General features: G+C 40.5%; 1 protein-coding gene and 1 long non-coding RNA gene across 2 annotated transcripts; one reads left to right on the forward strand and one right to left on the reverse strand.

The window, feature by feature from the left end:
• Window positions 1-932: 932 nt before the first annotated feature.
• LOC137072907 (uncharacterized) lies at window positions 933-4,277 on the forward strand. Its single transcript, XR_010904704.1, has 3 exons — window positions 933-1,055; window positions 1,981-2,107; window positions 2,449-4,277. It is a non-coding gene; the product is annotated as an uncharacterized lncRNA (long non-coding RNA).
• A 387-nt stretch (window positions 4,278-4,664) lies between these two features.
• best2 (bestrophin 2) lies at window positions 4,665-18,338 on the reverse strand. Its single transcript, XM_067440904.1, has 10 exons — window positions 17,923-18,338; window positions 13,512-13,717; window positions 13,333-13,427; window positions 11,798-12,031; window positions 8,935-9,089; window positions 8,751-8,828; window positions 8,520-8,672; window positions 8,256-8,336; window positions 8,015-8,169; window positions 4,665-5,637 (listed from the first exon to the last, which is right to left on the reverse strand). The coding sequence occupies exons 2-10, from the start codon at window positions 13,661-13,663 to the stop codon at window positions 4,932-4,934; spliced, it is 1,809 nt and encodes a 602-aa protein (XP_067297005.1). The 5' UTR covers window positions 13,664-13,717; window positions 17,923-18,338; the 3' UTR covers window positions 4,665-4,931.
• Window positions 18,339-24,663: the final 6,325 nt, after the last annotated feature.

The raw sequence follows: 24,663 nt of genomic DNA on the forward strand, positions 1-24,663 counted from the left end.
TGTCTCATTTCTTGGCAATGCATTTTACTACAAATTAAACATTCGTTGTAATATTCTGTTGAACAATAAGCATAATGCCTATTTATGAATATATTATAGACTACTGTATCATATTTAATACACAAATTACTAGGGCCTATACATTATTTATATGACCAAAACTTTGCTGAAAAACCTGTTTTACACTATCTGTTTCATGCCTTCTGGTCTTCTTATTGATAGTTCAGACATTTTTTTCCAAGTCATTTTTGCTCATAAATCTTTAATGATTTTTATAAAGTAAATGTAAGATTATTGGTTGCACATATATAACAATTGTCTGTGAAAAATGGTCCATTGTTTCCAACAAAGTTAAGGAAATTTATTATAAAATCCTTCATAAGATCTATCCTGTTAACTCATCTATTTCTAAATATTAAGATATTGATGAAACGTGTTCTTTTCGTAGTTTTGTTGAAGAAACAACTGCCCATATATTTTGTGATTGTAATATAACCAATAATTGTTGGTCCGAATTAAGTTATTTTATTTTTCACACCTTCATTCTCAAAGATTATATTTAATTATGAAAATCCAAAACTGTTATCCCTTAAATATGTTGTTAATTTTTGATCTTATATGTATGTAACATACATATAAGATCAGAAAGTTCTGCAATAAAAGAAATTATAATAGGCCTAAAGGAAAATCTGCCCAATCAATCTGACCCCACACTGCGGTTGAGTTGTCTATGGCAGCAGAGGGTCCTCTAGTGGCTCAAACGAGTATAACACCGACACTGGAAGCGATTTAAAATATAAACAGCAACGAGGCAGCTGTAGAAGAGTCTGATAAATGTTAATAAATGGTCGTCAGGTCTTCTGTTCATTATATCCAAAGCGATTAAAAAACGCTTAGGCTAAAGTGTAAACTAAAGGATCTAATTGTTCTAGAAGCTCACTATCGCTATCTGTCGAACTTCAAAGGTTTTGTTGGTGTTGTTGTTTTACCACAGACCTACAGAAACATGAAGAAAGGACGTTTAAAGTTTGCTCACCTTCCTCTGCTTCTTCGTTGTAAGTATACGGTGTAAATACTCGAGATTCACTGAGTTGGGGACATGTTTTAAAATTCTTGGGCCCAATGAATGAATGACTACTATTACCCGTTACCCTGTTCCAACCATCCAGCAAACACTGAACTTTCCCATAATGTTTGTATTTGTTATTTTTAGGTTATTTTAAACTGGGAACCAATGTTCCCTATAATGATTATTTGTAGGTTATTATTTTGCAACCATAAAACAACGCTCCCAGAATGCTGCAGATTGGTTATTTTTAACAAGCTAACCTAAAAATAACATATAGAACATCCCCTAATGGTTATGTTAAGGTTATTATTTTGCTATCGTCCCCAGAATGCTGCAGGCTGGTGTTTTTTTAAAATAACCTAAAAAATATAATTCTCAATGTTCCATATATTGGTTATTTTTAAGTTGTTGTTTTTTTACAACCATGAAATAACGTTCAAAGAACATTGCAGGCTGGGTATTTGTAAATAAACTAAAAAATAAATTGTACAGAATGTTCCCTATATTGGTTATTGTTAGATTATTATCCAAATGAATCAAGATCAGAATCAAATTGCAAGATTATGAATTTAATGCCTGTTAACTGTTAAAGTAATGTTAGATTAAAACAAACCTTCTGCGTCCATCAAGAAAACTTTCCTGGCTAACCAAAAACAATGTTCTGGGAAACAAAATTTGTTAGCTGGCAACCTGTCTCCCATTAGTTTGCTTTTTTTTCAAATGCTTCCTTTTCTGGTTAACAGAAAAAAAAGAGCTTAAGCAGCTTAGAGAGCAAAGTAGTAGCAAGAAAAACTATGACCAAGAGCCTTCAAACATATGGAATAAAAATATGGACAGGGTAAGACAGTCATGAATGCCAGCTGTGTTCCTTCTAATAAATATATAACAATGTTCATTTTCACACATTTTAGCTGAACTGCTGTGGATACAAAGACTATGATGACTTCACAAATTCAACCTTTGCAAAGAAAACTGTAAATCCCACACAATGCTGCGGTCCAGATGTGAAAACGTGGAAAATATGAAGCTAAAGAACAGGTACTACGTCATCATAACCAAAAACAAAGCAAAAAGATCACAAATATTATTTTCATGAAGCTAATCTTGTTTTAGAACGTATTTATCTGCTGTTGAATGCAAATGATCCCCTTTCTGGGATTTAAAGGTAATATGTGGCCCTTGACCTTCCCACATTTTGAACAGTTAGAAAGTGGAAAATTGTCTTTTTAGTTTGTTTTCTGGATCAAGTTTTTAATCAGTTATCTCATATTTTAATATATTACAGCAGGGATGAGTGTTTTCAAAGAGCCTTGTTTTTTAAAACAGCGATCAGTTCTTGATTTATTATATCTATAATCAACTTCAACCCTGTTTTCCAGATTTCCGCCATGGTAATTTCCCTGAATGTCTACAAATGCTTGGGACACTTAAAGGGTGCAGATACTGAAATAAGAATCCAAATCGTGAGTAATGATATGGCTAGACCTTGATACGAGTAGACCTGTTGAGAAATTGTATGTACGAGGGTCAGTATGGGAGCGTGGCCTACAAACTCCTCGTGAGACTTGAAGCCGGCTTCTGCTGTAAAACTGCAAACTTTTCTCCAGGAAATGTTCTTTAATTAATTACACTCCTGACTCTTGGTCTTCATTCTTCAAAACTGGTCTTGGGTCATAAACTGTTATCCCCTAACACACAAACTTTTTATGAATGTGTGGAAATTTAAAAACTGGTGTGGAAATATAAAAACTCATTTATGTGCTTCTTACTGCATGTTTTTATTTTCTGTTGTTTTTTTTACATTGCACTTTATTTTAATAAGCATCACCAGTCTGCGATACAACCCAACATACGGATGATTTCCAACAGCACATACAGCATCAACCCTAATAATCATCTGAACTCTATTATTCATATTCATAAGAGCATTGCCTGTGTCATACTGTATTCTTTCACATTATTGTTATATATTCAACAGAGAAAACTATATTTCTTATTTACCACATGCTGCCGTTTTATGTAGACATTCACTCTATTTTCAAGAAACTAGAAAAAAACGATCATTTTCAGTGCTGATTATCAATGGTGTCACATGATTACTTTATCACAGCATTCACTTTCAGAAGAATCTAAAAAATAAAACTAAAAAATAATCTGCAAAATTACATCCCAAATTTCTGTTCGGATGTATCAATATAAAAGCAGTCATGTTGCTCAAATATTTGACCTTACTGTTAAAAAAAATGTAATTAAAAAATTTTAAAGGGGTGGTTCTGTTTTTTTTCTAGGCTTGGTTGTGTTTGAGGCACAGTATAACATGTCTTAATACTTCTTCTTTTTTTTTAACGCTGTATTTTTCTTATATTTGACCTTTATTCCACACCGCTGTCTCCACTGTGCTTTGAACGGCTCGTCTGCTTTCTGCTTCTATGAAGCCCATCCCTCTGAAAAACGCAATGGTCTTAGATTGGTTAGATGGCCAAATGTAGTTTCCTGTATTTTTATTGGCTGAAGTGCCAAGCACAGGTTGTCCAGAAACGCCGCGCCCCTCACCATTACTGGCTGAAGTCACGTCTGCGGAGACTAGCGAGGGTTTATGATGTCACCAACCCAGGAAGAAGCTCGCTGTAGTCCAAACCGGCCGATTTTGTAAGCAATAAACTGCCGTAACTTTACAAGACAATATCTCTGCTTGCATTGAACTTTGCAGATACTGTTTATGCTCAAGCAGCAACATTACACACTAACTAAAGTTAAAAAAGTCAAATCGCATGCAACCACCCCTTTAAAAGTTTAAGGCAACCAGCTGCAGAACATTTTTTAACTTAGGGTCAATAGTTGTACAAACTTGAGTTAACTTAAAGTAGCACTAGGTACTTTTCAACCATAATATATTTTCATGACTCTTGTGATGATACATCGACTTACAACAGGTTGAATGACACGTCTGCCATAGCCTGATGGGGTCTGTATCGTTTTAATCGTACTTTTAAACTTCGGGGTTCGGGTAGTAACCTGAGAACAAAAAGAACTACAAAATTCGACTGCTTTACAGCATGTACGTCACTTCCACCAACACACACAAGAGGAAATGAAAAAGTGATGGGATTAAAGGCAGGACGAGGATCAACATGTGACCAGCGTTTGCTCGTTGGCGTGAGCTGAAGGAGGCGTGCCCGACCGATGCTGTCCTGCTTGTTAAGGTGATTACCTACTACGCAAACACTGGATTGAAGTATTATAGTAGTCTATTGGTTACCGTTTTACAGAATCTATATAATGACGCTGAAAACGTGAGCATCGTGATTATTTGGCGTTTGAAAAAAATAAAACCCATGAAATTATATTCATATGACATGCTGAAACATGCCACTGACTGTACCTGGGATGAAGACATTTCACACGCGACGCCGAAGAACACCTGCATGTGAACTCCTCTTGCAGTGTTCAGGGGAACTGTTAGTGCTGCACTAACCCGCGGTGCCGCTTTTATGAAGTTATTTGGCCCGCCCCGCACCACTGCATATATTTTTACAACACGCCGCGCACCCGCGACCATTAATTAGACATACGGGGTCCGCGGGTTATGAGACCCATGCATTACTAGTTCAGGGCTATCAGGGTTGTCATGTCAACAAATGCACGCGCGATGGCATCCCCTGTTGTAGGATGACAGAGCTTACGACAGTAGTTGAGGACATTATTTTTTCCCAACTGTAGGGAGACCCAGAGGGCAAAAGTTACCCAGTGCTGCTTTAACTTTTTTCATGTTAAATAGTTGAATAAACTTTAAAAGCAGAATTTGTCATACAAAACAAAGTTGGATTCTTTTACAGTGTACTCGACCCTGTGACCTCTGACCCTACACTTGACTTTGACCATTAGAAGGCATCCACTGTGAATCTGCCAGCATCTGCTCTCTTTCCGAATTCTCCGGCAATGCTGAGACTTCAAGTGATGGGACGGTCAGTAAAGACACTGCTTCCACTTTGCTATTGGGTGGATTCGGTTTCGGTGTCATGACCTTTGCCGGGTCTCGGATAGGCTGGAAAGAGTACAAGTCGGGTACAGAGCGGTTGGTGGTATTTGAGGAACAGAAATTAGGCTTGACTCGTCCCAGAGCGAGAGGACTCTTCCTCCCTGATGACCCCTGCGCTGTGGGCAGTGGGATTTTTGGCACTAGTGAGTGTTTCTCCACCATCTTCTCGTCTTCCTCTTCACCTCTTCCATCTGCCAGACCTGACAGCGGAGGACAGGTGCTGATGAGCCCTCCGCAGCTGCAGATGGTGCTCTGTGTGGTGTCCAATCCAGACAGTATGGAGCCGCCCGCGCTCTCCTCTTCCTCATCCTCCGCTTCAGACAAGGAGGGATCCGGACTGATGGAGCGCGTCAAACGCTGCAGCTGGGCCGAAGTGCGGCGTAAGGCTCCGCCCATGAAGCCTGTGGGAGAGGGGGCGGAGCCGAAGAGCCGGTTGAAGAGGGCCAGGTTGTGGTTCCGCGTCACAGACTCCTCCAGGTTCTCCGCAATCTCCTGCAGAGGCTGGAAGTGCATCTCCTCTTTTGGAATTCTGGGGATTTTAAATGTCAACAAAAATAAACAAAATGATTGATGAAGTGATAAATGAACAAATAAGTTCTTTTACATTAGCCTTCGGCAGTTTAGAGTTGATAATACTTTATAATGTTTTTGAAAGAGTTCTCTTCTGCACTGTAAAAAAATTTTTTTTTTAAATATTATCTGGTTGCCTTAAAATTTTGAGTTCATTGAAATTACAAAAGTTGAGTTAATACAATGAACATTTTTTAAAATTGACAACACCCTTTATTCAAATAGTATTCAAAGATGTTGTAAGCATATTGCGTGATTGTTTTATTTGTAATAATGCAGTGAAAACCTGCCACATTTTCATGATTTATCACATTTTTTATTTATTTATGTGGTTCAGATACAATAATATTTTCTATTTATTAAACCAATTTCCTTCATTGTATTAACTCAACATTTTAAGGCAACCAAGTTCCTTAATTTAAGCCAACATTTTTTTACAGTGTGCTCATCAAGGCAGCATATATTTGATTGAAATACAATAACAACAGTAATATTGGGAAATCATTACAAAATAGCTGTTTTCTATTGTAAAATATAGTGAAATGTAATTTATTCGTGTTTAAAGCTGAATTTGTTTCATATTTTTTTCTCAAAATAACAGATTGTTTGTCTTTACTTTTGTACTTTTTTCTATCAATTTAATTGTATTAAAGTGATAGAAAATAAGTATTAATTAAAAAAGAAATTTTTCATTTTTAAAAAAAGAAACCAAAAATGTACTATAAATATATAAACCACTATTCATAATCATAATTAATAAGTAGCATGAGTATCAAATCATAAATGAGTATCAGCTATATTTATGACTGTAATCCACCATGTTATCTTTTCACACATCATTCCCGGTAAATTACCGTAAAATTACCAGAAATACACAAATATGTGGTTCACACAAGCAATGCCAGTTTGGCTTTTTACCAGTAAGAGACCATTCACACGTCGGCACCAAAATACCGGTAAATTCTGCGATGTCAGTCATCTGAATGAAGAGAAGCACTTTAGTTTCAAATCTGTATTTGACAACATTTTTGATGTCCGAGTGACAGGCATAAGGGTTTGAGCAAACAGAATGCGTGTTTTGCTTTCAAAAACAACAGACACACATATTAGTATTCAACTTCAGAGCCGCAGTAAAGACGAACGTAAGCTGGGTCTCGAGAGCGACTTTGAAAAAGCTGCCATCTATGCCATCAATGTCCATCTAGCACATATTTACATAGAAACACTGAAACTCCTCTTGCCGATGAGGTGTGTGCTTCACACAATCCTCTGCTTAGCATCCACATAAGAATAACATTCAGGGGGGAACGTTAAATTAACGCTTAGAGGGGAACGTTCGAATTTTGGAAACCCGAGTTTGGGTTTCCAAAATAAGGTACCAGGTATACTTTTATCAGGTATACTTTTCCTGATACTTTCTCCTACTTTTTAACTACTCTTACCGATGAGGTGTGTGCTTCCCACGATCCACTGCTCAATGTTATAATACCGTTCGGAGAGGAACATTGGAATAACGTTAAGATGGGAACAACAGAATAACGTTCGGTGGGAAACAGAGTAACATTTGGAGGGAAACATTAGAATTTGTGAGACCCGAGTTCGAGTCCTGGCACGTGGACTTTTCCTGATACCGGCCTCCTCTCTTTCACCTGCTTTTCTTCCTCCTCTTAGCGACGAGGTGTGCTTCCCACAATCCTCTGCTTAGTATCCATGTTATGATAACGCTCGGGGGGGAACGTTGAAATAACATTTGAAGGGGATCGTAGAAATACCATTTGAAGGGGAACGTTAGAATAACGTCATGGGGACTGGGGAACAGACTCTGACAGCTGGATTGTTTGCCGTCGGATTCGGTTCCCACCGTGTTTCTTACAAAATGAGGTTCTTATGTTGATCAAACTGATGCTGGTTAGTGCGTAGACATAATTGCACTGCTGCACTTTCGGGAGCCCTGAGTTGGAGTCCTGACTTGTGGACTTTCCATGATATCGTCTCCCCCTGCAACTTTTTTTATGTAAACAGGGTGGAGTCACATCGCATCATCTTCATACATTTTTTATGACTGGCAGACTTCTTACGTCAGCGCGTTCTGACTTCACGCTCACAACGATAATCTTCACCCACGGCATCATACGGGTAATTTGCTGGTAATGTTACAACTTCCCTTACTGATAAATTGCCTGAACCCAATTACCGGTATTTTGAAAAGCTCCTGTTCACACATGATCTCTTACCGGTAATTTACCAGTAAAGACTGTATGTTTGAAGGTCATGAGTTGTACAGTAAACTGTCTGGTCTGAGAAGATGAGTGGATGTGTGTTTGGTGAGCACTGACGCCATGTCGAAGGTGGAGCCTTGGAACGAGGGTTTACGCAGCACGAAAAGAGTGGCGGCTGTGTACGGCGGACGAGGATTCGAATCATTCCAGTAACGATCTCTCTCCATCATGGGCAAATCTCCATACATCTCATCCACCGCCATCATAGACACCTTTTAAACACATACAGAGAGAAATGTATCAATAGTGACTGTGTGAAACGAATCAAAGACAAACAGAATATATGAGCAAGTAGCACCTGGAAGTTTCTATCTATCAACCAGTTGGACTCAAAGTCATCATCATCCTCTCCAAATGGATTTATGAGCTGTTCTGCCACCTGAGAAATAATGAGAAAAATAGAAATAAAAATAGTAATGGCTAATACTGGTATTGTTTAAATTAGCCATGGAGAGATCCTTCTGGCTTTGTGTTTTAAAGAGACATTTACACTTGTGGGTCATATGTAAAAATGGGGCATCTAATTCATATTAAAATGATATTAGGGATTGTGATTCCTGACCTTCAACCAGCCAGCATAGAAAAAGAACTGCAGAAGGGTAAAGATGGGGACGTAAAGGTCAAGGTCGTGACCTGGGTAACCCTGACCCGGGTCGAGAAACTGACGACCAATCAGACACACGAGGAAGAAACTGTACACTGCCAGAGTCACAACCTGAGATTAAAACAAAGATACATTCATATTCCAGCACACGCCATGAAACCCTTTCAGTCTCTTGTCGTCTTATCTGACCTGTGTGTAGACCAACGGTATGCTGATCATGTCGTAGTGAAAAAGCATGCTGCACTTCCCTCTGAAATCATTCAGCTCCTGCAAAAACAACACTAGGTTTTACACTAGGAATCAAATCTCTAGAATTGAATTATAGTGTTCTTACTATCGTGTAAAACCTGCGAGATCTTTTGAATGTAGTTACCTCCAATAGAAGTTTATAAGTGTTATCATCTTTGATTCTGCCCTCACAGCGGGCGACTGCGGTCAGGTTAGTGAACCACACACACGGGATCCAGTACTTATTATAGGGTGAGTGTAAACTCTCAAACTTCTTACGCTCTTCTCTCGTCATAAAACCTATAAACAGACTGCAGTTATTCAATTTTTCTATGGAGGTTAGTTTCCACCAGAGAATAAAACAAAAGTAATTTAAAAAAATTATTTTATCATCTCACTTTTGACTTTTTTGAGTTTATATCTGGCAGGTTTAGCATCTTGCCCTTCCGATTTTCCCCATCTGAAATCTGACTTTTCCCCCCTCAGAAATGCAAGTTTATAATGCATAATTCTGATTTCATTTCTCACAATTCCTAATTTTATTCCCGACAGTTAGGGCTGGGCGATATGGCATAAAATAATTATCACAATATAATTTTCCATATCAGTCGATATCGATAAATATCACGATAAATGTAACATCTTTATTTCTTTAAAATTTAAAGGCATATTTTTGCTCCTGAGTTAAATATGTAGAAAACAGACAGTTAACTGTGGTTTTAAACTATCCTTTATTGTCAAAACATGACAAACACTTCCCAAACAGGTGAACAATTTATTAAAACTAAGGTAGATTTATTTATTAAAATCTTATTTTTGGTCAGCATTTTTTTTTACTCTACACTGTATATCAATAATATCATAGTAAAACACTAAAAATGCAAACGGGCAAATAAAATGGTCCACTGTGCATCTCTCTCTCACCGACACACACACGCACATCTCACCGACACACACACACACACACACACACACACACCTCACCGACAGTGGGCTGGTCGCAAGAGGAGGGAGAGAGCAAAGTTCAGTATTTGTGGATCTCCAGTAAGGGCTGTCTAGTCTATTTTATTCATTTTAAAGTCGGATGACATTATTTCTCTTTTGATACAGGTGATGCTGAGTCATTAATACATCACCAAAGACAAATAATTATGATAGCGATCGTGTACAAGTCCGATGTTTTAGTGATTATAGTTTGGTACAGTTAGTGTTAGCTTGTTGTAAGTCACCCACCGCAACTAACAAGGTAATAAGCCTGTGTGTGAATGTAGTTAATGTAGATTTACCGCTGTGCTGGGCTCAATGTTATATGGAAGAACTTCGAAGAAGCACGATCCTTTAATAATTAAATTCCGTGTGGTGAACGTGAACCTATGATAAGCAAGCAGTCCACGTATGTCGCTCTGTTTTATGTCGGATGGATCGCCAAAATATCTCCAAACCACTGAAGTTGAGCGAACTAACTTGTCAACGATATCTGTGTCCTCCGAGCTGGTCGTGAGCACTGAGTTTTCTTCACTATCACTCATTTTTATTGCTCCACTTCACTCCGATCCCCCAAGCCTGTCAGTCACTGACTGTAAACAGCAGCACGTGCAGCACCCTGAAGCCCGGTCTGCAATACGCATGCACAGCATTACGCATAGCGCGTAAGCATTATATCGAGAATTTATCGAACTGTTGTTATCGTTTTATCGAGAAAATTATATCGTGATAATTATCGTTATCGTTTTATCGCCCAGCCCTACCGACAGTTGTACTAACATCTCACAAATGTGACTTTCTCAGAATTCCCCTCTAAAAATTCTGGCTTTTCTTCTCTGAATTTATATCTCTTCTAAGTAAGGGATGCCTAATTTGTGGACGAAAGGATGTGTCTGTATCACAAAATGTATAATTTCATCTTTGTCAGCAGGATGAAGTTAAAATTGCGAGAAATAAAGTCAGAACTGTGTTATAAACTCAGCTTTAAACCCTTGTGTAACAACAACAAAAACAGCTCCTTCTACCACCACTACTAACAATTAAGTGTCATGATCTGAAATGTAACAGGTATTTTACAGCACGTAAAGGGCCTTTCACACGGAGCGCAAATGCATGATTAACTGCAACGCGACAAAAGTTATATTTTCCACTGTCATCCTACAGTTAAACGGCCCGTCCAATTAGATTTGAGCTTTAGATCACATGGCACTGGCATGTGGGGCCGTTGCTGTTGCACAAAATGGTGAGAATGGTGACGCTAGCACAGAAAGCTGTTTTGAAGACCAGTGTAAAAACAGAAGAAAAGTATTCCAGGAGACAGAAGAGAACGGATGTTGAGTTGTTGGCTGTGTCCGAAATCGGCCCCTATATCCTTAAATAGGTCACCATTTGAGGGGATAGCCATTTGTAGTGATGTCTGAAAACATTGTGGGAAACATCATCCATCTATACATCTTCCAAACCGCTGGACCAATGTGGGTACAGCGTAATATCATAAAGGTATAAATTCATTTTTAAATGATTATTGAATAGTTTAATAAGGATTTTACATGCTTGTTTCCATGACAGTTCAAGATAAATATTTCCATTACTACTGGAGCTGCCAGTTTGCCAAATTTGAAATGATTATTAAACAGCCAGCACTAACTCTTCCTACCGTGTCCCAATTCACTCACTCCCTCAAGTGGACTATATTAGTGGAGTAATGCAGTGAAGAGTGAATGAGAGTTTAGGGGGCGATTTCAGACACAACCCTTGTTATGAATATGAAGTTATGTGGCAACAGTGGCAAGGAATCGCTGAAAAAAGGAATAACTGGTAAGTTTAATATCTTATTTAATTTTTTTTTCTGGGCTTCTTAACAGTTTGTGTGCCTTGTGGTGATATGCGCCAACAAACAAGTGATCCTTCTTCTCAGTTGTCAAAGACGGTAGTAGGTTGCGCCACCTAGTGTGCAGGTGTGGATTAGCTGAAGGCTTATTCTGGATGCTTGCTAGTGCGTTAATGTTGTAAACTCATGTTACCTGCTTCAACTACGTGATCCATGGTAGGGAATCTCTTGAACACGGCTGTGCTGACGGAGCGCAGGATCAGGAGCGCGGACAGACTGGCGTAGCGCATCAGCGTGCGTCGCAGTAACCTGCCGTGCTCGTCCCCGCCCTGCACGCCGCCAGAGAGCGTGCACATGATCCTGTCCGGCAGCGGGATGGAGGTGTACTGATTCCACCAGCGATTCACTATTAATGTCACGTAAAACCCTGTGTAATATAAAGAGGGTTTTTTTTGTATGCTTGTAATATGCTAAAATCCCTTTAACCTATTGACATTATCATCCAATGCTTTATGAGAAAAGATAAACCTCATTTAATAATTCCGTCAGTAAGACTATTTTGTTATAATTAATTTATTTTATTTCATTCAGCAATAAATCATTAACCCCCTGGTGCAGTTTGGTCATTTCTGGCCACATTTTTACTTCATCTCGTATGAAACATGGTAAAGGTTTATGCACTTGCTGTGCGAACACACAGACACACACACACTAACATGGACATGTTTTAAAAAATTCTGGAAAAAAAATAATACTTGTATTGTTTGAAAATGAATGGGAGACGAATTTCATCTAGTGAAAATGTTTGGTGCTACACAGCAAAGAAAATCTTACTGAAAGCTCATTTTTTGAGATATAAACCTCAAATTTGGAGCAAAACTGGTTTAGATTTATGGCTTTAGATTTTTACAATATTAAAGTAAGACGTATCTTGGAAAATATATTTTTCATATACATTTTTTTTAAATGGTATTTTTGTACATTTATATAACAATAAATGTAAAAAAAAAATGTTTACACATTTTTCAAGTTAACTTTTTAAAACTTTTAGCAATAATCTGCCAAGTGTCGTCTTTAAAAAGAGAACAAACTTGAGTCTGTGTTCCAAAACACGATTTATGATAGTTTAAGTTGGAAATTATCTTTTCATATATGTATCATAACAACCACATAAATATAAGTTAGTACCATAAAATCTCCTAAAAAACTAAATATTACATACAATTATCAAATTAATATATATATAATTTCACTAAACATTTTTTTTAGTATTTTTTCACTGACTACACCGGGTTAAATTGATCAATGGCAGTAATGGGTTTTACACTTTTACACAGCTTTCAAATAAATGCTGTTCTTTTAAACTTTCTCTTAATCAAAATATCCTGGGAGGAAAAATGATCAGTTATAATCATATCAGAATGATTTCTGAAGAATCATGTGACACTGAAGACTGGAGTAAGGATGCTGAAAATTCAGATCACAGAAATACATTACATTTTACAAAATATTCACATAGAAATAGACATTTCAATGTGCAATAATATTACAGCATGAGAAATGAAAGACAAGTGTTTAAGATATTATCAATCCCTAACTTTTGGCCGGTAGTGTAAATTAAATCACAAGCATAAAATTGCATAATGAGGGATATTTATTCATCTGATGATGTTAAAACATTCAATACTCACTGAATTAAGTGGTTATGCTGTCCTGGGGCGTACGTACCTAATACGAAAGACATTGGGATGAGACTGGCATAGTGGTTGCAGTAAATGGAAAGCTTTTCAAAGTATCTCTTCTGATCGTCCACAAGGAAGAATCTGCCAAAGAAAAGGATGTAGATAAAATGTGCCTCTCGATCCAAACATGAGATGAGATATTAGCACAAGTACACACACACACACCTGTATGTGATGCTGATTGCTGTGTACATAGCGAAGAAAGCCAGAAACTCTTTGTACAGAACTTTATAGATGCTTCCCCTCCAGGCCAGCAGTAGTTTGGAGAAGCCGCAGAATCGCGCGTTGGCCACTCTGGCGGTGTAAGTGACGGTCATCACGCACCACTGACGCCCCGCACAAACTGTGCAGCGGACTGGAAAATAACAAGACTTAAAAGACAAGATTAAAGGGTTACTTCAGCGATTAGCATATGGCTTTGTATCAGTAGAAACCCTGGAGTATATTCAAATTATTGTGCTTTCCCCCCTCATATCCACCTGAGACAAGAGATTTATGCATTTTATTTCTGGAAAAATTCCTCCTATGATGCAAATTGACGATTTTTGCATCATAGGAGGAATGTTTCTCCAGAGGCTAAAGACTACAGCCAGCAGAGGGAGCCATTTCCGCATGTTTTGAACCCGCGCATGAGGGATGGAGATCACACTCAGAGCTCAGCTGGCAGCTACAGGCACTCATTTAAACGGAGCTATGGTGAGCAATGTAAGTCTTTCAACTTCTCAAATTAATTTCTATGAAAGTTAAGCTTGCAAAGGCATGAACTGAAACGCGCCAGACTGAACTCGCGTTGTGAATGTATGCCGCGAGTGTAGTCGCGATTACCTCAGCTCTCATCACTCGTGCAGTTAGTGCCCAGAGCTGTGATACTCGCGCGGTGACTCACTCATTATATTGAACAGACACGTTCAGTTTTTAATTGTAGTGTCTCCTCTAACTCAGTCACAGTAATGAAGTTGGTGGTGTTGGGAATGGCCTCACAGGGTAGCGAAGCATTCTGGGAATTGTAGTCTTTCATCCCCATGGGACAAAAATACATGTTCTGTCTTTTCTCTGTCTAGAAGACACCAAATTCAAAAACAATTTCACATTTCTACTGCATTAATGACCCAGTTTAAATACAGATTCATCTTCCCGGCGCTGAAGTACCCCTTTAATGTATCCAGAAGCACAGCACAGTAAAGACAAGATCAGACTTTATATTAGGTGACTTTAAAGGGATACTTCACCCTAAAAGGTAAATTATCCCATGATTTACTCACCCTCAAGCCATCCTCTTCCAAGCTTTATAATGGGAATGAATGGTACCCTAGATTTTGAAGCCCAAAAAAGTGCATCCATCTATCATAAAAGTACTCCTCAGGGTGCCAATGTGTTAATAAAGGCCTTCTGAAGCGAATCAATACGTTTGTGTAAGAAAAAAATCCATATTTATAACTTTATAATCTCTAATTTACTGGCTTCCGGTAACAGATTTAAGCATAGGCATTCTAAAATCAACAACAGAAAAACGCGGAGAACAACGAGCACCCACATATCAACAGCTACAATAATCTTCATAACCTTTAAGCTGATGAAAACTTGATGTGATGGACTCACTGCCTCAGATGCCGCCGGTCTAATGACGAAATAAGACATTCACTGGACAAAAACTCCCTAACTTCATTTGAGCTTGATTTGGGTAAAGTTTTAATAATATGCAAGTATATGATCACATATAAAGCCACAATATAAAATTTGACATCACAGTGTTTAATGTATTTTTTCCATTTTCTTTAAAAGCAGTTTTTGTCATACGGTAGATCCGGCCCTGCGTACACTAGTCTAGTTCTGGTGGAAGGGTGACCTCTGACCTGACGCATGACGTAGGATGTAGGCGAAGCTTAGGTGAGTTAGACACCGCTCGCGGTTCAAACAGACTCAAGCTCCTCCAACATTTCTCTTTAAAAAGTCTTAATTTAGACTTCTAATTCGTGACTGTATGCTTCCGCACTCGTTAATAGGTCAAAGCGTCGGGTCAGAGGTCACTCTTCCTCCAGAACTCGACTCATGTACGGCCATTACCGGAAGCCAGTGATTATAGTTTATAAAGTTATAAATATTGATATATTTCTAACACAAATGCTTCAGATGGCCTTTATTTACCTCCTGGAGCTGTATGAAACGTACGATGAAACTGAACTGTACAATGGATAGATGCACTTTTTTGGGCTTCAAAAGCTCAACCCCGATTCACTCCCATAAAGCTTGGAAGAGCCAGGACATTTTTTTAATATAACTCAGATTGTGCTCTTCTGAAAGAGGAAAATCATGGGTCAGTTTTCATTTTTATGTGATTTATATCCCTTTTACTACCATGTACTTACATTAAAAAAAACAGTTGTTAGATACAATGTACTTATTGTGTTGATCATGTTTTAATGCAAACACTTGTGCTGCTATTGAGGTGGGATATGGGTAAGGCACAGGTTTGGTGGCATGAGTAGGTTAAAGGCTATGGGTTAAGGGTCAACTTAATAGCAGTTTTTTCACCCCCAGACTAATATGCAATAGCTGAGCTTTTAATGTGTAATTATAAGCAGTCATTATAGGCCCCCAAAATAGCTTTTATCTTAATAATCAGTACTTTTCGAACAAGACATTTTATTTCTAAACCAACTTTCTTCTTCATAAGGAAATCTTTTTTGCCGTTTTAGCAAATATGCTTATTAGGAAGACCATACTAATACTGTGTTGACCCCCTTTCGCCTTCAGAACTGCCTTAATTCTACGTGGCATTGAATCAACAAGGTGCTGAAAGCATTCGTTAGAAATGTTGGCCCATATTGATAGGACAGCATCTTGCAGTTGATGGAGATTTGTGGGATGCACATCCAGGACACGAAGCTCCCGTTCCACCACATCCCAAAGATGCTCTATTGGGTTGAGATCTGGTGACTGTGGCAGCCATTTTAGTTCAGTGAACTCTTGTCATGTTCAAGAAACCAATTTGAAATGATTCGAGCTTTGTGACATGGTGCATTATCCTGCTGGAAGTAGCCATCAGAGGATGGGTACATGGGGTCATAAAGGGATGGACATGGTCAGAAACAATGCTCAGGTAGGCCGTGGCATTTAAACGATGCCCAATTGGCACTAAGGGGCCTAAAGTGTGGCAAGAAAACATCCCCCACACCATTACACCACCACCACCAGCCTGCACAGTGGTAACAAGGTGAGATGGATCCATGTTCTCATTCTGTTTACGCCAAATTCTGACTCTACCATCTGAAAGTCTCAACAGAAATCGAGACTCATCAGACCAGGCAAAATTTGTCCAGTCTTCAATTGTCCAATTTTGGTGAGCTTGTGCAAATTGTCGCCTCTTTTTCCTATTTGTATTGGAGATGAGTGGTACCCGGTGGGGTCTTCTGCTGTTGTAGCCCATCTGCCTCAAGGTTGTGCGTGTTGTGGCTTCACAAATGCTTTGCTGCATACCTCGGTTGTAGTGAGTGGTTATTTCAGTCAAAGTTGCTCTTCTATCAGCTTGAATCAGTCGGCCCATTCTCCTCTGACCTCGAGCATCAACAAGGCATTTTCACCCACAGGACTGCCGCATACTGGATGTTTTTCTCTTTTCACACCATTCTTTTTAAACCCTAGAAATGGTTGTGTGTGAAAATCCCAGTAACTGAGCAGATTGTGAAATACTCAGACCGGCCCGTCTGGCACCAACAACCATGCCACGCTCAAAATTGCTTAAATCACCTTTCTTTCCTATTCTGACATTCAGTTTGGAGTTCAGGAGATTGTCTTGACCAGGACCACACCCATAAATGCATTGAAGACACTGGCATGTGATTAGCTGATTAGATAATTGCATTAATGAGAAATTTAACAATAACAATTTCCTAATAATCCTTTAGGTGAGTGTATTTGTTTCAAAATAAAAATGTGCATATTTGCTAAAACAGCAAATAAGAGGTTTCTAAATAATATTATAAATAAATTATATATTTGATTTTAATTTACATAATTTAGGTATTATTAAAGACTAGTCTACTGTATATCCAAAAGTGTCCATTGCATATTATATAACGATTTGACATGTTTGGGATGCGCATTTCTGCCTCCTTCAGTCTAATAAGGGCTAAAATTGACTATGGGATTTTTATTTGGTATTCTTTTTGAGTTTTTTTATGTGTTTGGTAGAGGATCAGGATGTCAGGATGTGTCTGATATCCTGCTGTGGATCCCATGGGACAAGTGCTTTGTCATCTAAAACACAGAGGCAGGTGAATGTGGGTATAAACGCACCGTTCCCAGAAAAACATGCTCAACTGCCACAGGTGTTTATTTTTCCACGAGATTTCGCATGAGAAACAAACGCAAAAGCATTTCTGCCGCAGCCTGTTATTCTATTTCCAACATTTCCTTTATATATATATATATATATATATATATATATATATATACACACACATACACACACAATATTGTATACTCAGTATTGCAATAAATGTATAACAATAAATAATAATAAATGACTAAAATGAACTTTATGTAAGCAAATGTCTAAATGAAACTGTGTTCTTACCTCTTCTCCTCAGCCTCAGAGGAGTAAAATAATTCACTGCATATTTTCACAAGATGTTCCAGAGGAGCTGTGTGTGTTTCTGTCGTTTCCTATGTTCTGACAGGGGCTTGAGATCTCTGCATCGGGTCAAACGCGCCTCCTCCATCAGGAGGTGGGACTTTAACTGAGGAATCATCTCTGCATCTCTCCCAGACTCACTGACGTCTACCATAAGGATTATACTATATCCAAAAATGACACAAATAGCAAACAAACACAGTATTTCCTCTCTGCAAAAACTCAAGAACACCTTACAAACATGTGTAACTGTACAGTATGTGGGAATGCGCAGGCAAGAACGGGGCAAGTTGTCACACGCTATAACAACAATCAGGTTTTGGATGAAAACTTGCACAAATTGTCACCTTGGTTTTATAAGGTTCTATCTGACATTTTTGCCAAAATGTAGGTATTAAATATATATATATATATATATATATATATATATATATATATATATATATATATATATTTTTTTTTTTTTAAAGGATAGTGTTCGTAACTCTCAAAGCATTACATTTTTGTTGCAGATTATGTTAAACATTAGTATAATACTATTTTTTTTTCCTTTTTCTTGGATATCTAACAAGTGAAAGGTTATTTATAACTGAAAGGTGTCTCGTGTTTTATATATTGTAGTTTTACACAATTCACAATTCATACAACAGGCCAAAGCAATTATTTGATGATACAATTGTTTAACTATTAAATCAAATATTTTAATACAGATCTGTTGTGGCAGATTTTTTTTTTTTTTCAAGTTTGTTAACTTTTTAATTATTTCTTATTTCAAACAAAGTTTTGTTGTTGTGAATTATGTTCTTTAATCAAAATCTAAAAGAGGTAAATGAAAGTTTAAGTAACTGAAACAGGCAATTTTTTACAAAAGTTGTCCCATGTGCTTTATATTTTGTAATTTTACAAATTTCATTAGAACAGCACAAACCAATGTTTTGATATCAATTTATGCCGTTTCATTAATTGTTAAACGACTACAAATCATTTAAACAGCCTATACAATGTTTAAAAGGCAGATATTGTGGAAGTTTTTTCTTTGTTAAAGAAGTTTTGTTAATTGTACTTCATATACCAAACAAAGGCATCTCTTTTCGCACGCTTCTTTTCCTCATGGTTCACATTATCTATAACCAATATTAACTATAAAGAACACACAAAACCTAATGAATATTCGACAACTAGTTTCTCCGTGTCTAATCTTTGGTGTTGCTGTTGCATAAAGACAGACAGTAGTAATGTGGCGGTCTTTGATGTGCTAAATCTCCATTGCGTTCCTCCAGCGGTGCGTGGACTGGTCCGGCCGGAGCCCCGGGGTAAATCCGTGGCCTGCTCGTTAGTGAAGACTCCCACTGCGCCTCATGGCCCTGATGGATAAAGAGCGACAGGCCGGCATTTCAGACACAGTCTCAACCAAACAGAACTTTTCAGAAAGTTGCACGCTAAGCCATTAACGCAGAATGTAGATTAAACTTACCATGATGTAGCCTACATCGAGCCGACGATCCTACTGAATTTATGTGACAGGTTAAGTTGTAACGCATCTTAGACAGGAGCAAATAGTCTGTCTGATCCCTCTTCTCTCTCTTAACCTTCTGAACACCTGTGACAGAAACCATTGTTCTGCACTATGGGGGTCTTGTTTTTGTCCGGGATGAAAGGTGGCCGCTGTGGCCTCTGCAGAAAACATGCCAGCACGTGTCTCTAGACTCCACTTTGAGTGCTTAAAGTCACCATGAAATTCAAATGTACAATTTTTCTTTTTTATGAAATATTTCCGTATTAATTATAAATGACTAAATTATCTACATTTTTATTTCCTGTGACACCTGATCTTTAACTTCCCTCCCTCTTGCAAGCTCTATAAGAGTGGAGCAACCTGTCACTCACATGAGATCCACCAATAGCAAACCATCCATCCATCCATCCATCCATCCATCGATCAATCAACAGGGATGTCACAATAGGGAGCTTATGTGTAATGAAAACTAATTTCCTGCAAAAAAAAGTGAAAAAATGTGTAGATATTCACAGAATGCCACTAAAACAATCATAAATGTATGTTGCTAGTTTCTTAGATCCATACAATAGATTTGAGGAAAAAACTGAAGTGCAAGTTATTAGTAGCCTACAGACAAAAAAAAAAAAAAAAAAAAAAAGCATTTTTAGACTAACTCCACGTCATTTTTTCATTTGATTTCTTAAAAATGTAGCTTTTCCACAAAAAGTACATTTAAAAGTTGTTGTTTTTTTGTAAATAATAATAGTTAAATTCAGCAAAGACGCATTAAACTGAACAGTAATTCGATTCATACACCAAAATTCTGTTTTGCTGTTTTTTCATTAAAGAATGCAGCATGTTTTCTACATTGATAATAATAATCATAAATGTTTCATCAGATCATCATATCAGAATGATTTCTGAAGGATCATGTGACACTGAAAACTTGAGGAATGACGCAGAAAATACAGATCACAGGAATAAATTAAATTTTACAATGTAGTGAATGAGACGTACATAATTCACCCTTGTTATTAAATATGGTTCTATATACTGCCGAGGATTAACACAGTACTGTTCAGGTTTTGTGGTCCCTTTAAGTTTGTCTGTTGCTCGTTGACTTTTGACGTTGGTCAACACCCACTTGGGGGGTTGGACGTGTGTTGTGTTTTTGGTTGTTATTAAACGAGACACTCATGTGCTCAACGTGAGAAGTTGTCGCTTGTTATTCACAGCAATTTCCACACTGGTGACCCCGTTTTTTGTCTGCTGGACGTATCCAGAGAAACGACACTACCATGACCGCGAACGCCGTCACTCTTAAACTCCCCGAATTCTGGGAAACGTCAGCTTCGGCATGGTTCGCTCAGACCGAAGCGCAATTCGCGTTGCGTGAGATCACCGCGGATACAACTAAATACTACTATGTTGTGTCTGCTCTCGGAAGTACAACAGCATCCAGAGTGGTGAGCCTTCTTACAAATCCTCCAGCAACTGACAAGTATATAGCGCTCAAAGCCCACTTATTGAAAACATTTGAACTGTCAGACACTGAGAGAGCCAACAGGCTTTTCTCCCTTCAAGGACTGGGTGACAGCAAACCGTCCGAGCTCATGGATCGTATGCTGGATCTTTTAGGTGAGCACAGACCCGATTTTCTTTTCACCCATCTTTTTCTGCGGCAGCTGCCTCCCCAAGTGAGAGCTGCTCTAGCTAACACCACAATTACTGAGTGTAGGAAATTAGCCGAGGAGGCTGATAAGTTTTTCCTGGCGAGTCAGGGACATTGTGAGTCCACATTTTTTCCTGCGCACATCGCTTCGGCAACGCGAGATGAGTCCACACTTATTGCTGCCACAATTCCTCGTCGACAACAGTTTTCTGGCTCTCAACAACCATCAGGCTTATGTTTCTACCATGCGAAGTTCGGAAACAAGGCCAACAAATGTCGCCCACCATGCAGTTTCGGCGGGTCGGGAAACGCCAGGGCCGGCGCTCAGTAGTGGCCATGAGCGTCGGCCGCGTAGGCAGGCTGCTTTTCATCCGCGACAGCGTCTCTGGACGACGTTTTCTGTGTGACACGGGAGCACAGAGGAGCGTCCTGCCTACATCCCGTTTAGACATGGTGACTGACAGCCATGGCCCCCCTTTGGAAGCTGCCAATGGTAGCCTGATCCGCACATATGGCACAAGGTACGTCGAATTGTGTTTTGGAGGACAACATTTCGGCTGGGACTTTGTCACAGCTAAGGTCGCTTTTCCCCTCCTTGGGTCCGATTTTTTGTGTGCGCATGGACTCTTGGTGGATGTTAAAAACAGCCGTTTGATTGACGCGGTCACATTTTGCTCTTATACGTGCACGCTCAGCAGGGCTGACTCTATGCGACTGTCTAGCACGCTTTCAGTTTCTGATGATTTCCACCGTCTACTAGCCAGTTTCCCAGCCCTCACTCAGCCCACTTTCTCTGCATCAGCAGTGAAACACGGTGTGGAGCACCATCTAACCACCACTGGCCCACCCGTCTACGCCCGTGCTCGACGCCTCGACCCGACCAAGCTTGCCGTCGCAAAGGCCGAGTTTACAAACATGGAACGCCTGGGAATAGTCCGCCGATCCGACAGCCCGTGGGCACCACCCCTTCACATTGTCCCTAAACCTGCCGGTGGATGGCGCCCATGTGGCGACTACAGGCGGCTTAATGAGGCAACAGCACCTGACCGATACCCAGTCCCCAACATACAGGATTTTTCAGCACACCTGGCTGGTATGGTGATATTTTCGAAGGTGGACCTCGTACGGGGATATCATCAGGTGCCAGTTCATCCACGGGACGTTCCCAAAACGGCAGTGATCACGCCGTTTGGTCTTTTTGAGTTCCTGCGCATGCCTTTCGGCCTTAAGAACGCTGCCCAATCTTTTCAACGCCTCATGGACTCTGTTTTGCGGGACCTGCCTTTCCTTTTCGTGTACTTGGACGACATCCTAGTAGCTAGCACATCTAAGTCTCAGCACTTGGCTCACCTCCGAACCCTTTTTGAACGACTTAGCCAACATGGCCTTATCGTCAACCCAGCCAAGTGCCAGTTCGGTCTCTCCACCATTGATTTCCTCGGGCACAGAGTCACTAAGGAAGGGGCAGTCCCTCTTCCATCAAAGGTGGAGGCAGTAACACAGTTCCCACGCCCGCTCACGGTCAAATCGCTGCAGGAGTTCCTCGGCATGGTAAATTTTTACCATCGCTTCATTCCTCGAGCCGCTCAGCTCATGCAGCCCTTACACGAGGCCTTGAAAGGTAAACCCAAGCACGCCGTGGACTGGACTGAGAGCAGAATCAAGGCTTTTGCTGCCACTAAGGCAGCGCTAGCGAACGCCACAATGCTAGCGCATCCCTCTCCTACAGCCCCCATCGCCATCACCTCGGACGCCTCAGACTATGCTGTCGGTGCCGTCTACGAGCAGTGGTTAAGCGGGGCCTGGCAACCACTGGCTTTCTTTAGCCGCCAGCTACGTCCCTGCGAGCGGAAATATAGCACTTTCGACCGGGAGCTCCTGGGTCTCTACCTCGCCATCAGACACTTTCGTTCCCTGCTGGAAGGCCGACATTTCACTGCTTTTGTGGACCACAAACCGCTAACTTTCGCTATGGCCAAGGTGGCCGAGCCGTGGTCCGCTCGCCAGCAGCGCCATCTTTCCTACATTTCCGAGTTCACCACAGACTTGCAGCATGTTGCCGGCAAGAACAACCATGTGGCAGACTGCCTATCACGTGCTGTGGCTGGGGCAGTCCATCTCGGTTTGGATTATAACAGCATGGCGATGACTCAGACCACAGACCCAGGTGTACAACTCCTGAGGACCTCAGCTACGGGGCTGCAGATTGAGGAAGTTGTTTTTGGTGATGCTGGCACCACGCTCCTGTGTGACGTCTCTACAGGAAGTCCGCGGCCGGTCGTCCCCTCTGGATGGAGACGACAAGTTTTTGATGCCATCCATGGTCTCTCCCACCCAGGTTCAAAAGCATCACAGAAACTGGTTGCAGCAAAGTTTGTTTGGCACGGCCTAAAGAAGGATGTTAGAAACTGGGCTAACACTTGTGTTGAGTGCCAACGGGCCAAAGTACACCGCCACACTAAAGCCCCGCTAGAGTCGTTCCCAGTTCCAGAAAGACGTTTTGACCACGTAAATGTAGACCTGGTCGGTCCATTGCCCTCATCTCATGGTTTCACACACCTGTTAACTATGGTGGATAGGACAACCCGCTGGCCTGAGGCTGTACCACTGACGTCAGTGGCGTCAATCGACATGACACGTGCATTCATTGGCACCTGGGTTGCCCGTTTCGGCACGCCTTCAGACATTTCCTCTGACCGAGGAGCGCAGTTCACGTCTGAGCTTTGGCATGCTGTCGCTCAGAGCCTGGGAGTTAAACTCCACCGCACTACCGCGTATCACCCGCAGGCTAACGGACTGTGTGAACGCTTTCATAGGTCGATGAAGGCTGCTCTGCGTGCCAGCCTCAAAGACAGTAACTGGGTCGACAAGCTTCCGTGGGTGATGCTAGGCATCAGAACTGCGCCTAAAGAGGACCTTCATTCCTCATCTGCGGAGCTCGTTTATGGACAGCCGCTGCGGGTGCCAGGGGATTTTGTGCCTAGCACCACAGTTCCTTGGTCTGCTACCCTCCAGCGGTCTACTTTACTGGACAAGGCAAGGCTTTTCTCACCCGTCCCTACTTCTCGGCATGGCCTCCCTCAGTCACACATTCCTGCTGGACTTCAGGCAGCTGGCTATGTTTTTATTCGCCATGATGCTCACAGGGGTCCGCTACGCCCGCCCTACGAGGGCCCATTCCGGGTTCTGGAGACAGGGAACAAACATTTTGTGGTGGACAGGGGCGGTAAACCAGAGAGACTCTCTATTGACCGCCTTAAACCCGCTCACTTGGATGTGGACAGGCCTATTGACCTGGCTCAACCCCCTCGACGTGGACGGCCTCCTGTTTTGCCCCAGCCCTTTGTTTCCCCCCCTTCTAAGCTCCCCATACCTTATGCCCCGCCTCCGGATGCAGAAGAGTGCTCCCGACCCCCTGTACAGCGCAGCCGTTGCGGCCGTTTGATACGCCCACCTCCCCGTTGACTTTCTTTTTGTTTTTGTTTTTTCTTATGGTGAATTCTGGGGGGACGTG

Source organism: Pseudorasbora parva, chromosome 4, assembly GCF_024679245.1.
Source record: "Pseudorasbora parva isolate DD20220531a chromosome 4, ASM2467924v1, whole genome shotgun sequence".
NCBI lineage: Eukaryota > Metazoa > Chordata > Actinopteri > Cypriniformes > Gobionidae > Pseudorasbora > Pseudorasbora parva.

Coding starts and splice junctions, on each gene's coding strand:
- best2 (XM_067440904.1), bottom strand. CDS start 13,663: ATGACCGTCACTTACACCGCCAGAGTGGCCAACGCGCGATTCTGCGGC. Junction 12,032..13,332: donor CCCAATGTCTTTCGTATTAG/GTACGTACGCCC, acceptor TATATTACACAG/GGTTTTACGTGACATTAATA. Junction 8,829..8,934: donor CTTATAAACTTCTATTGGAG/GTAACTACATTC, acceptor TTGTTTTTGCAG/GAGCTGAATGATTTCAGAGG.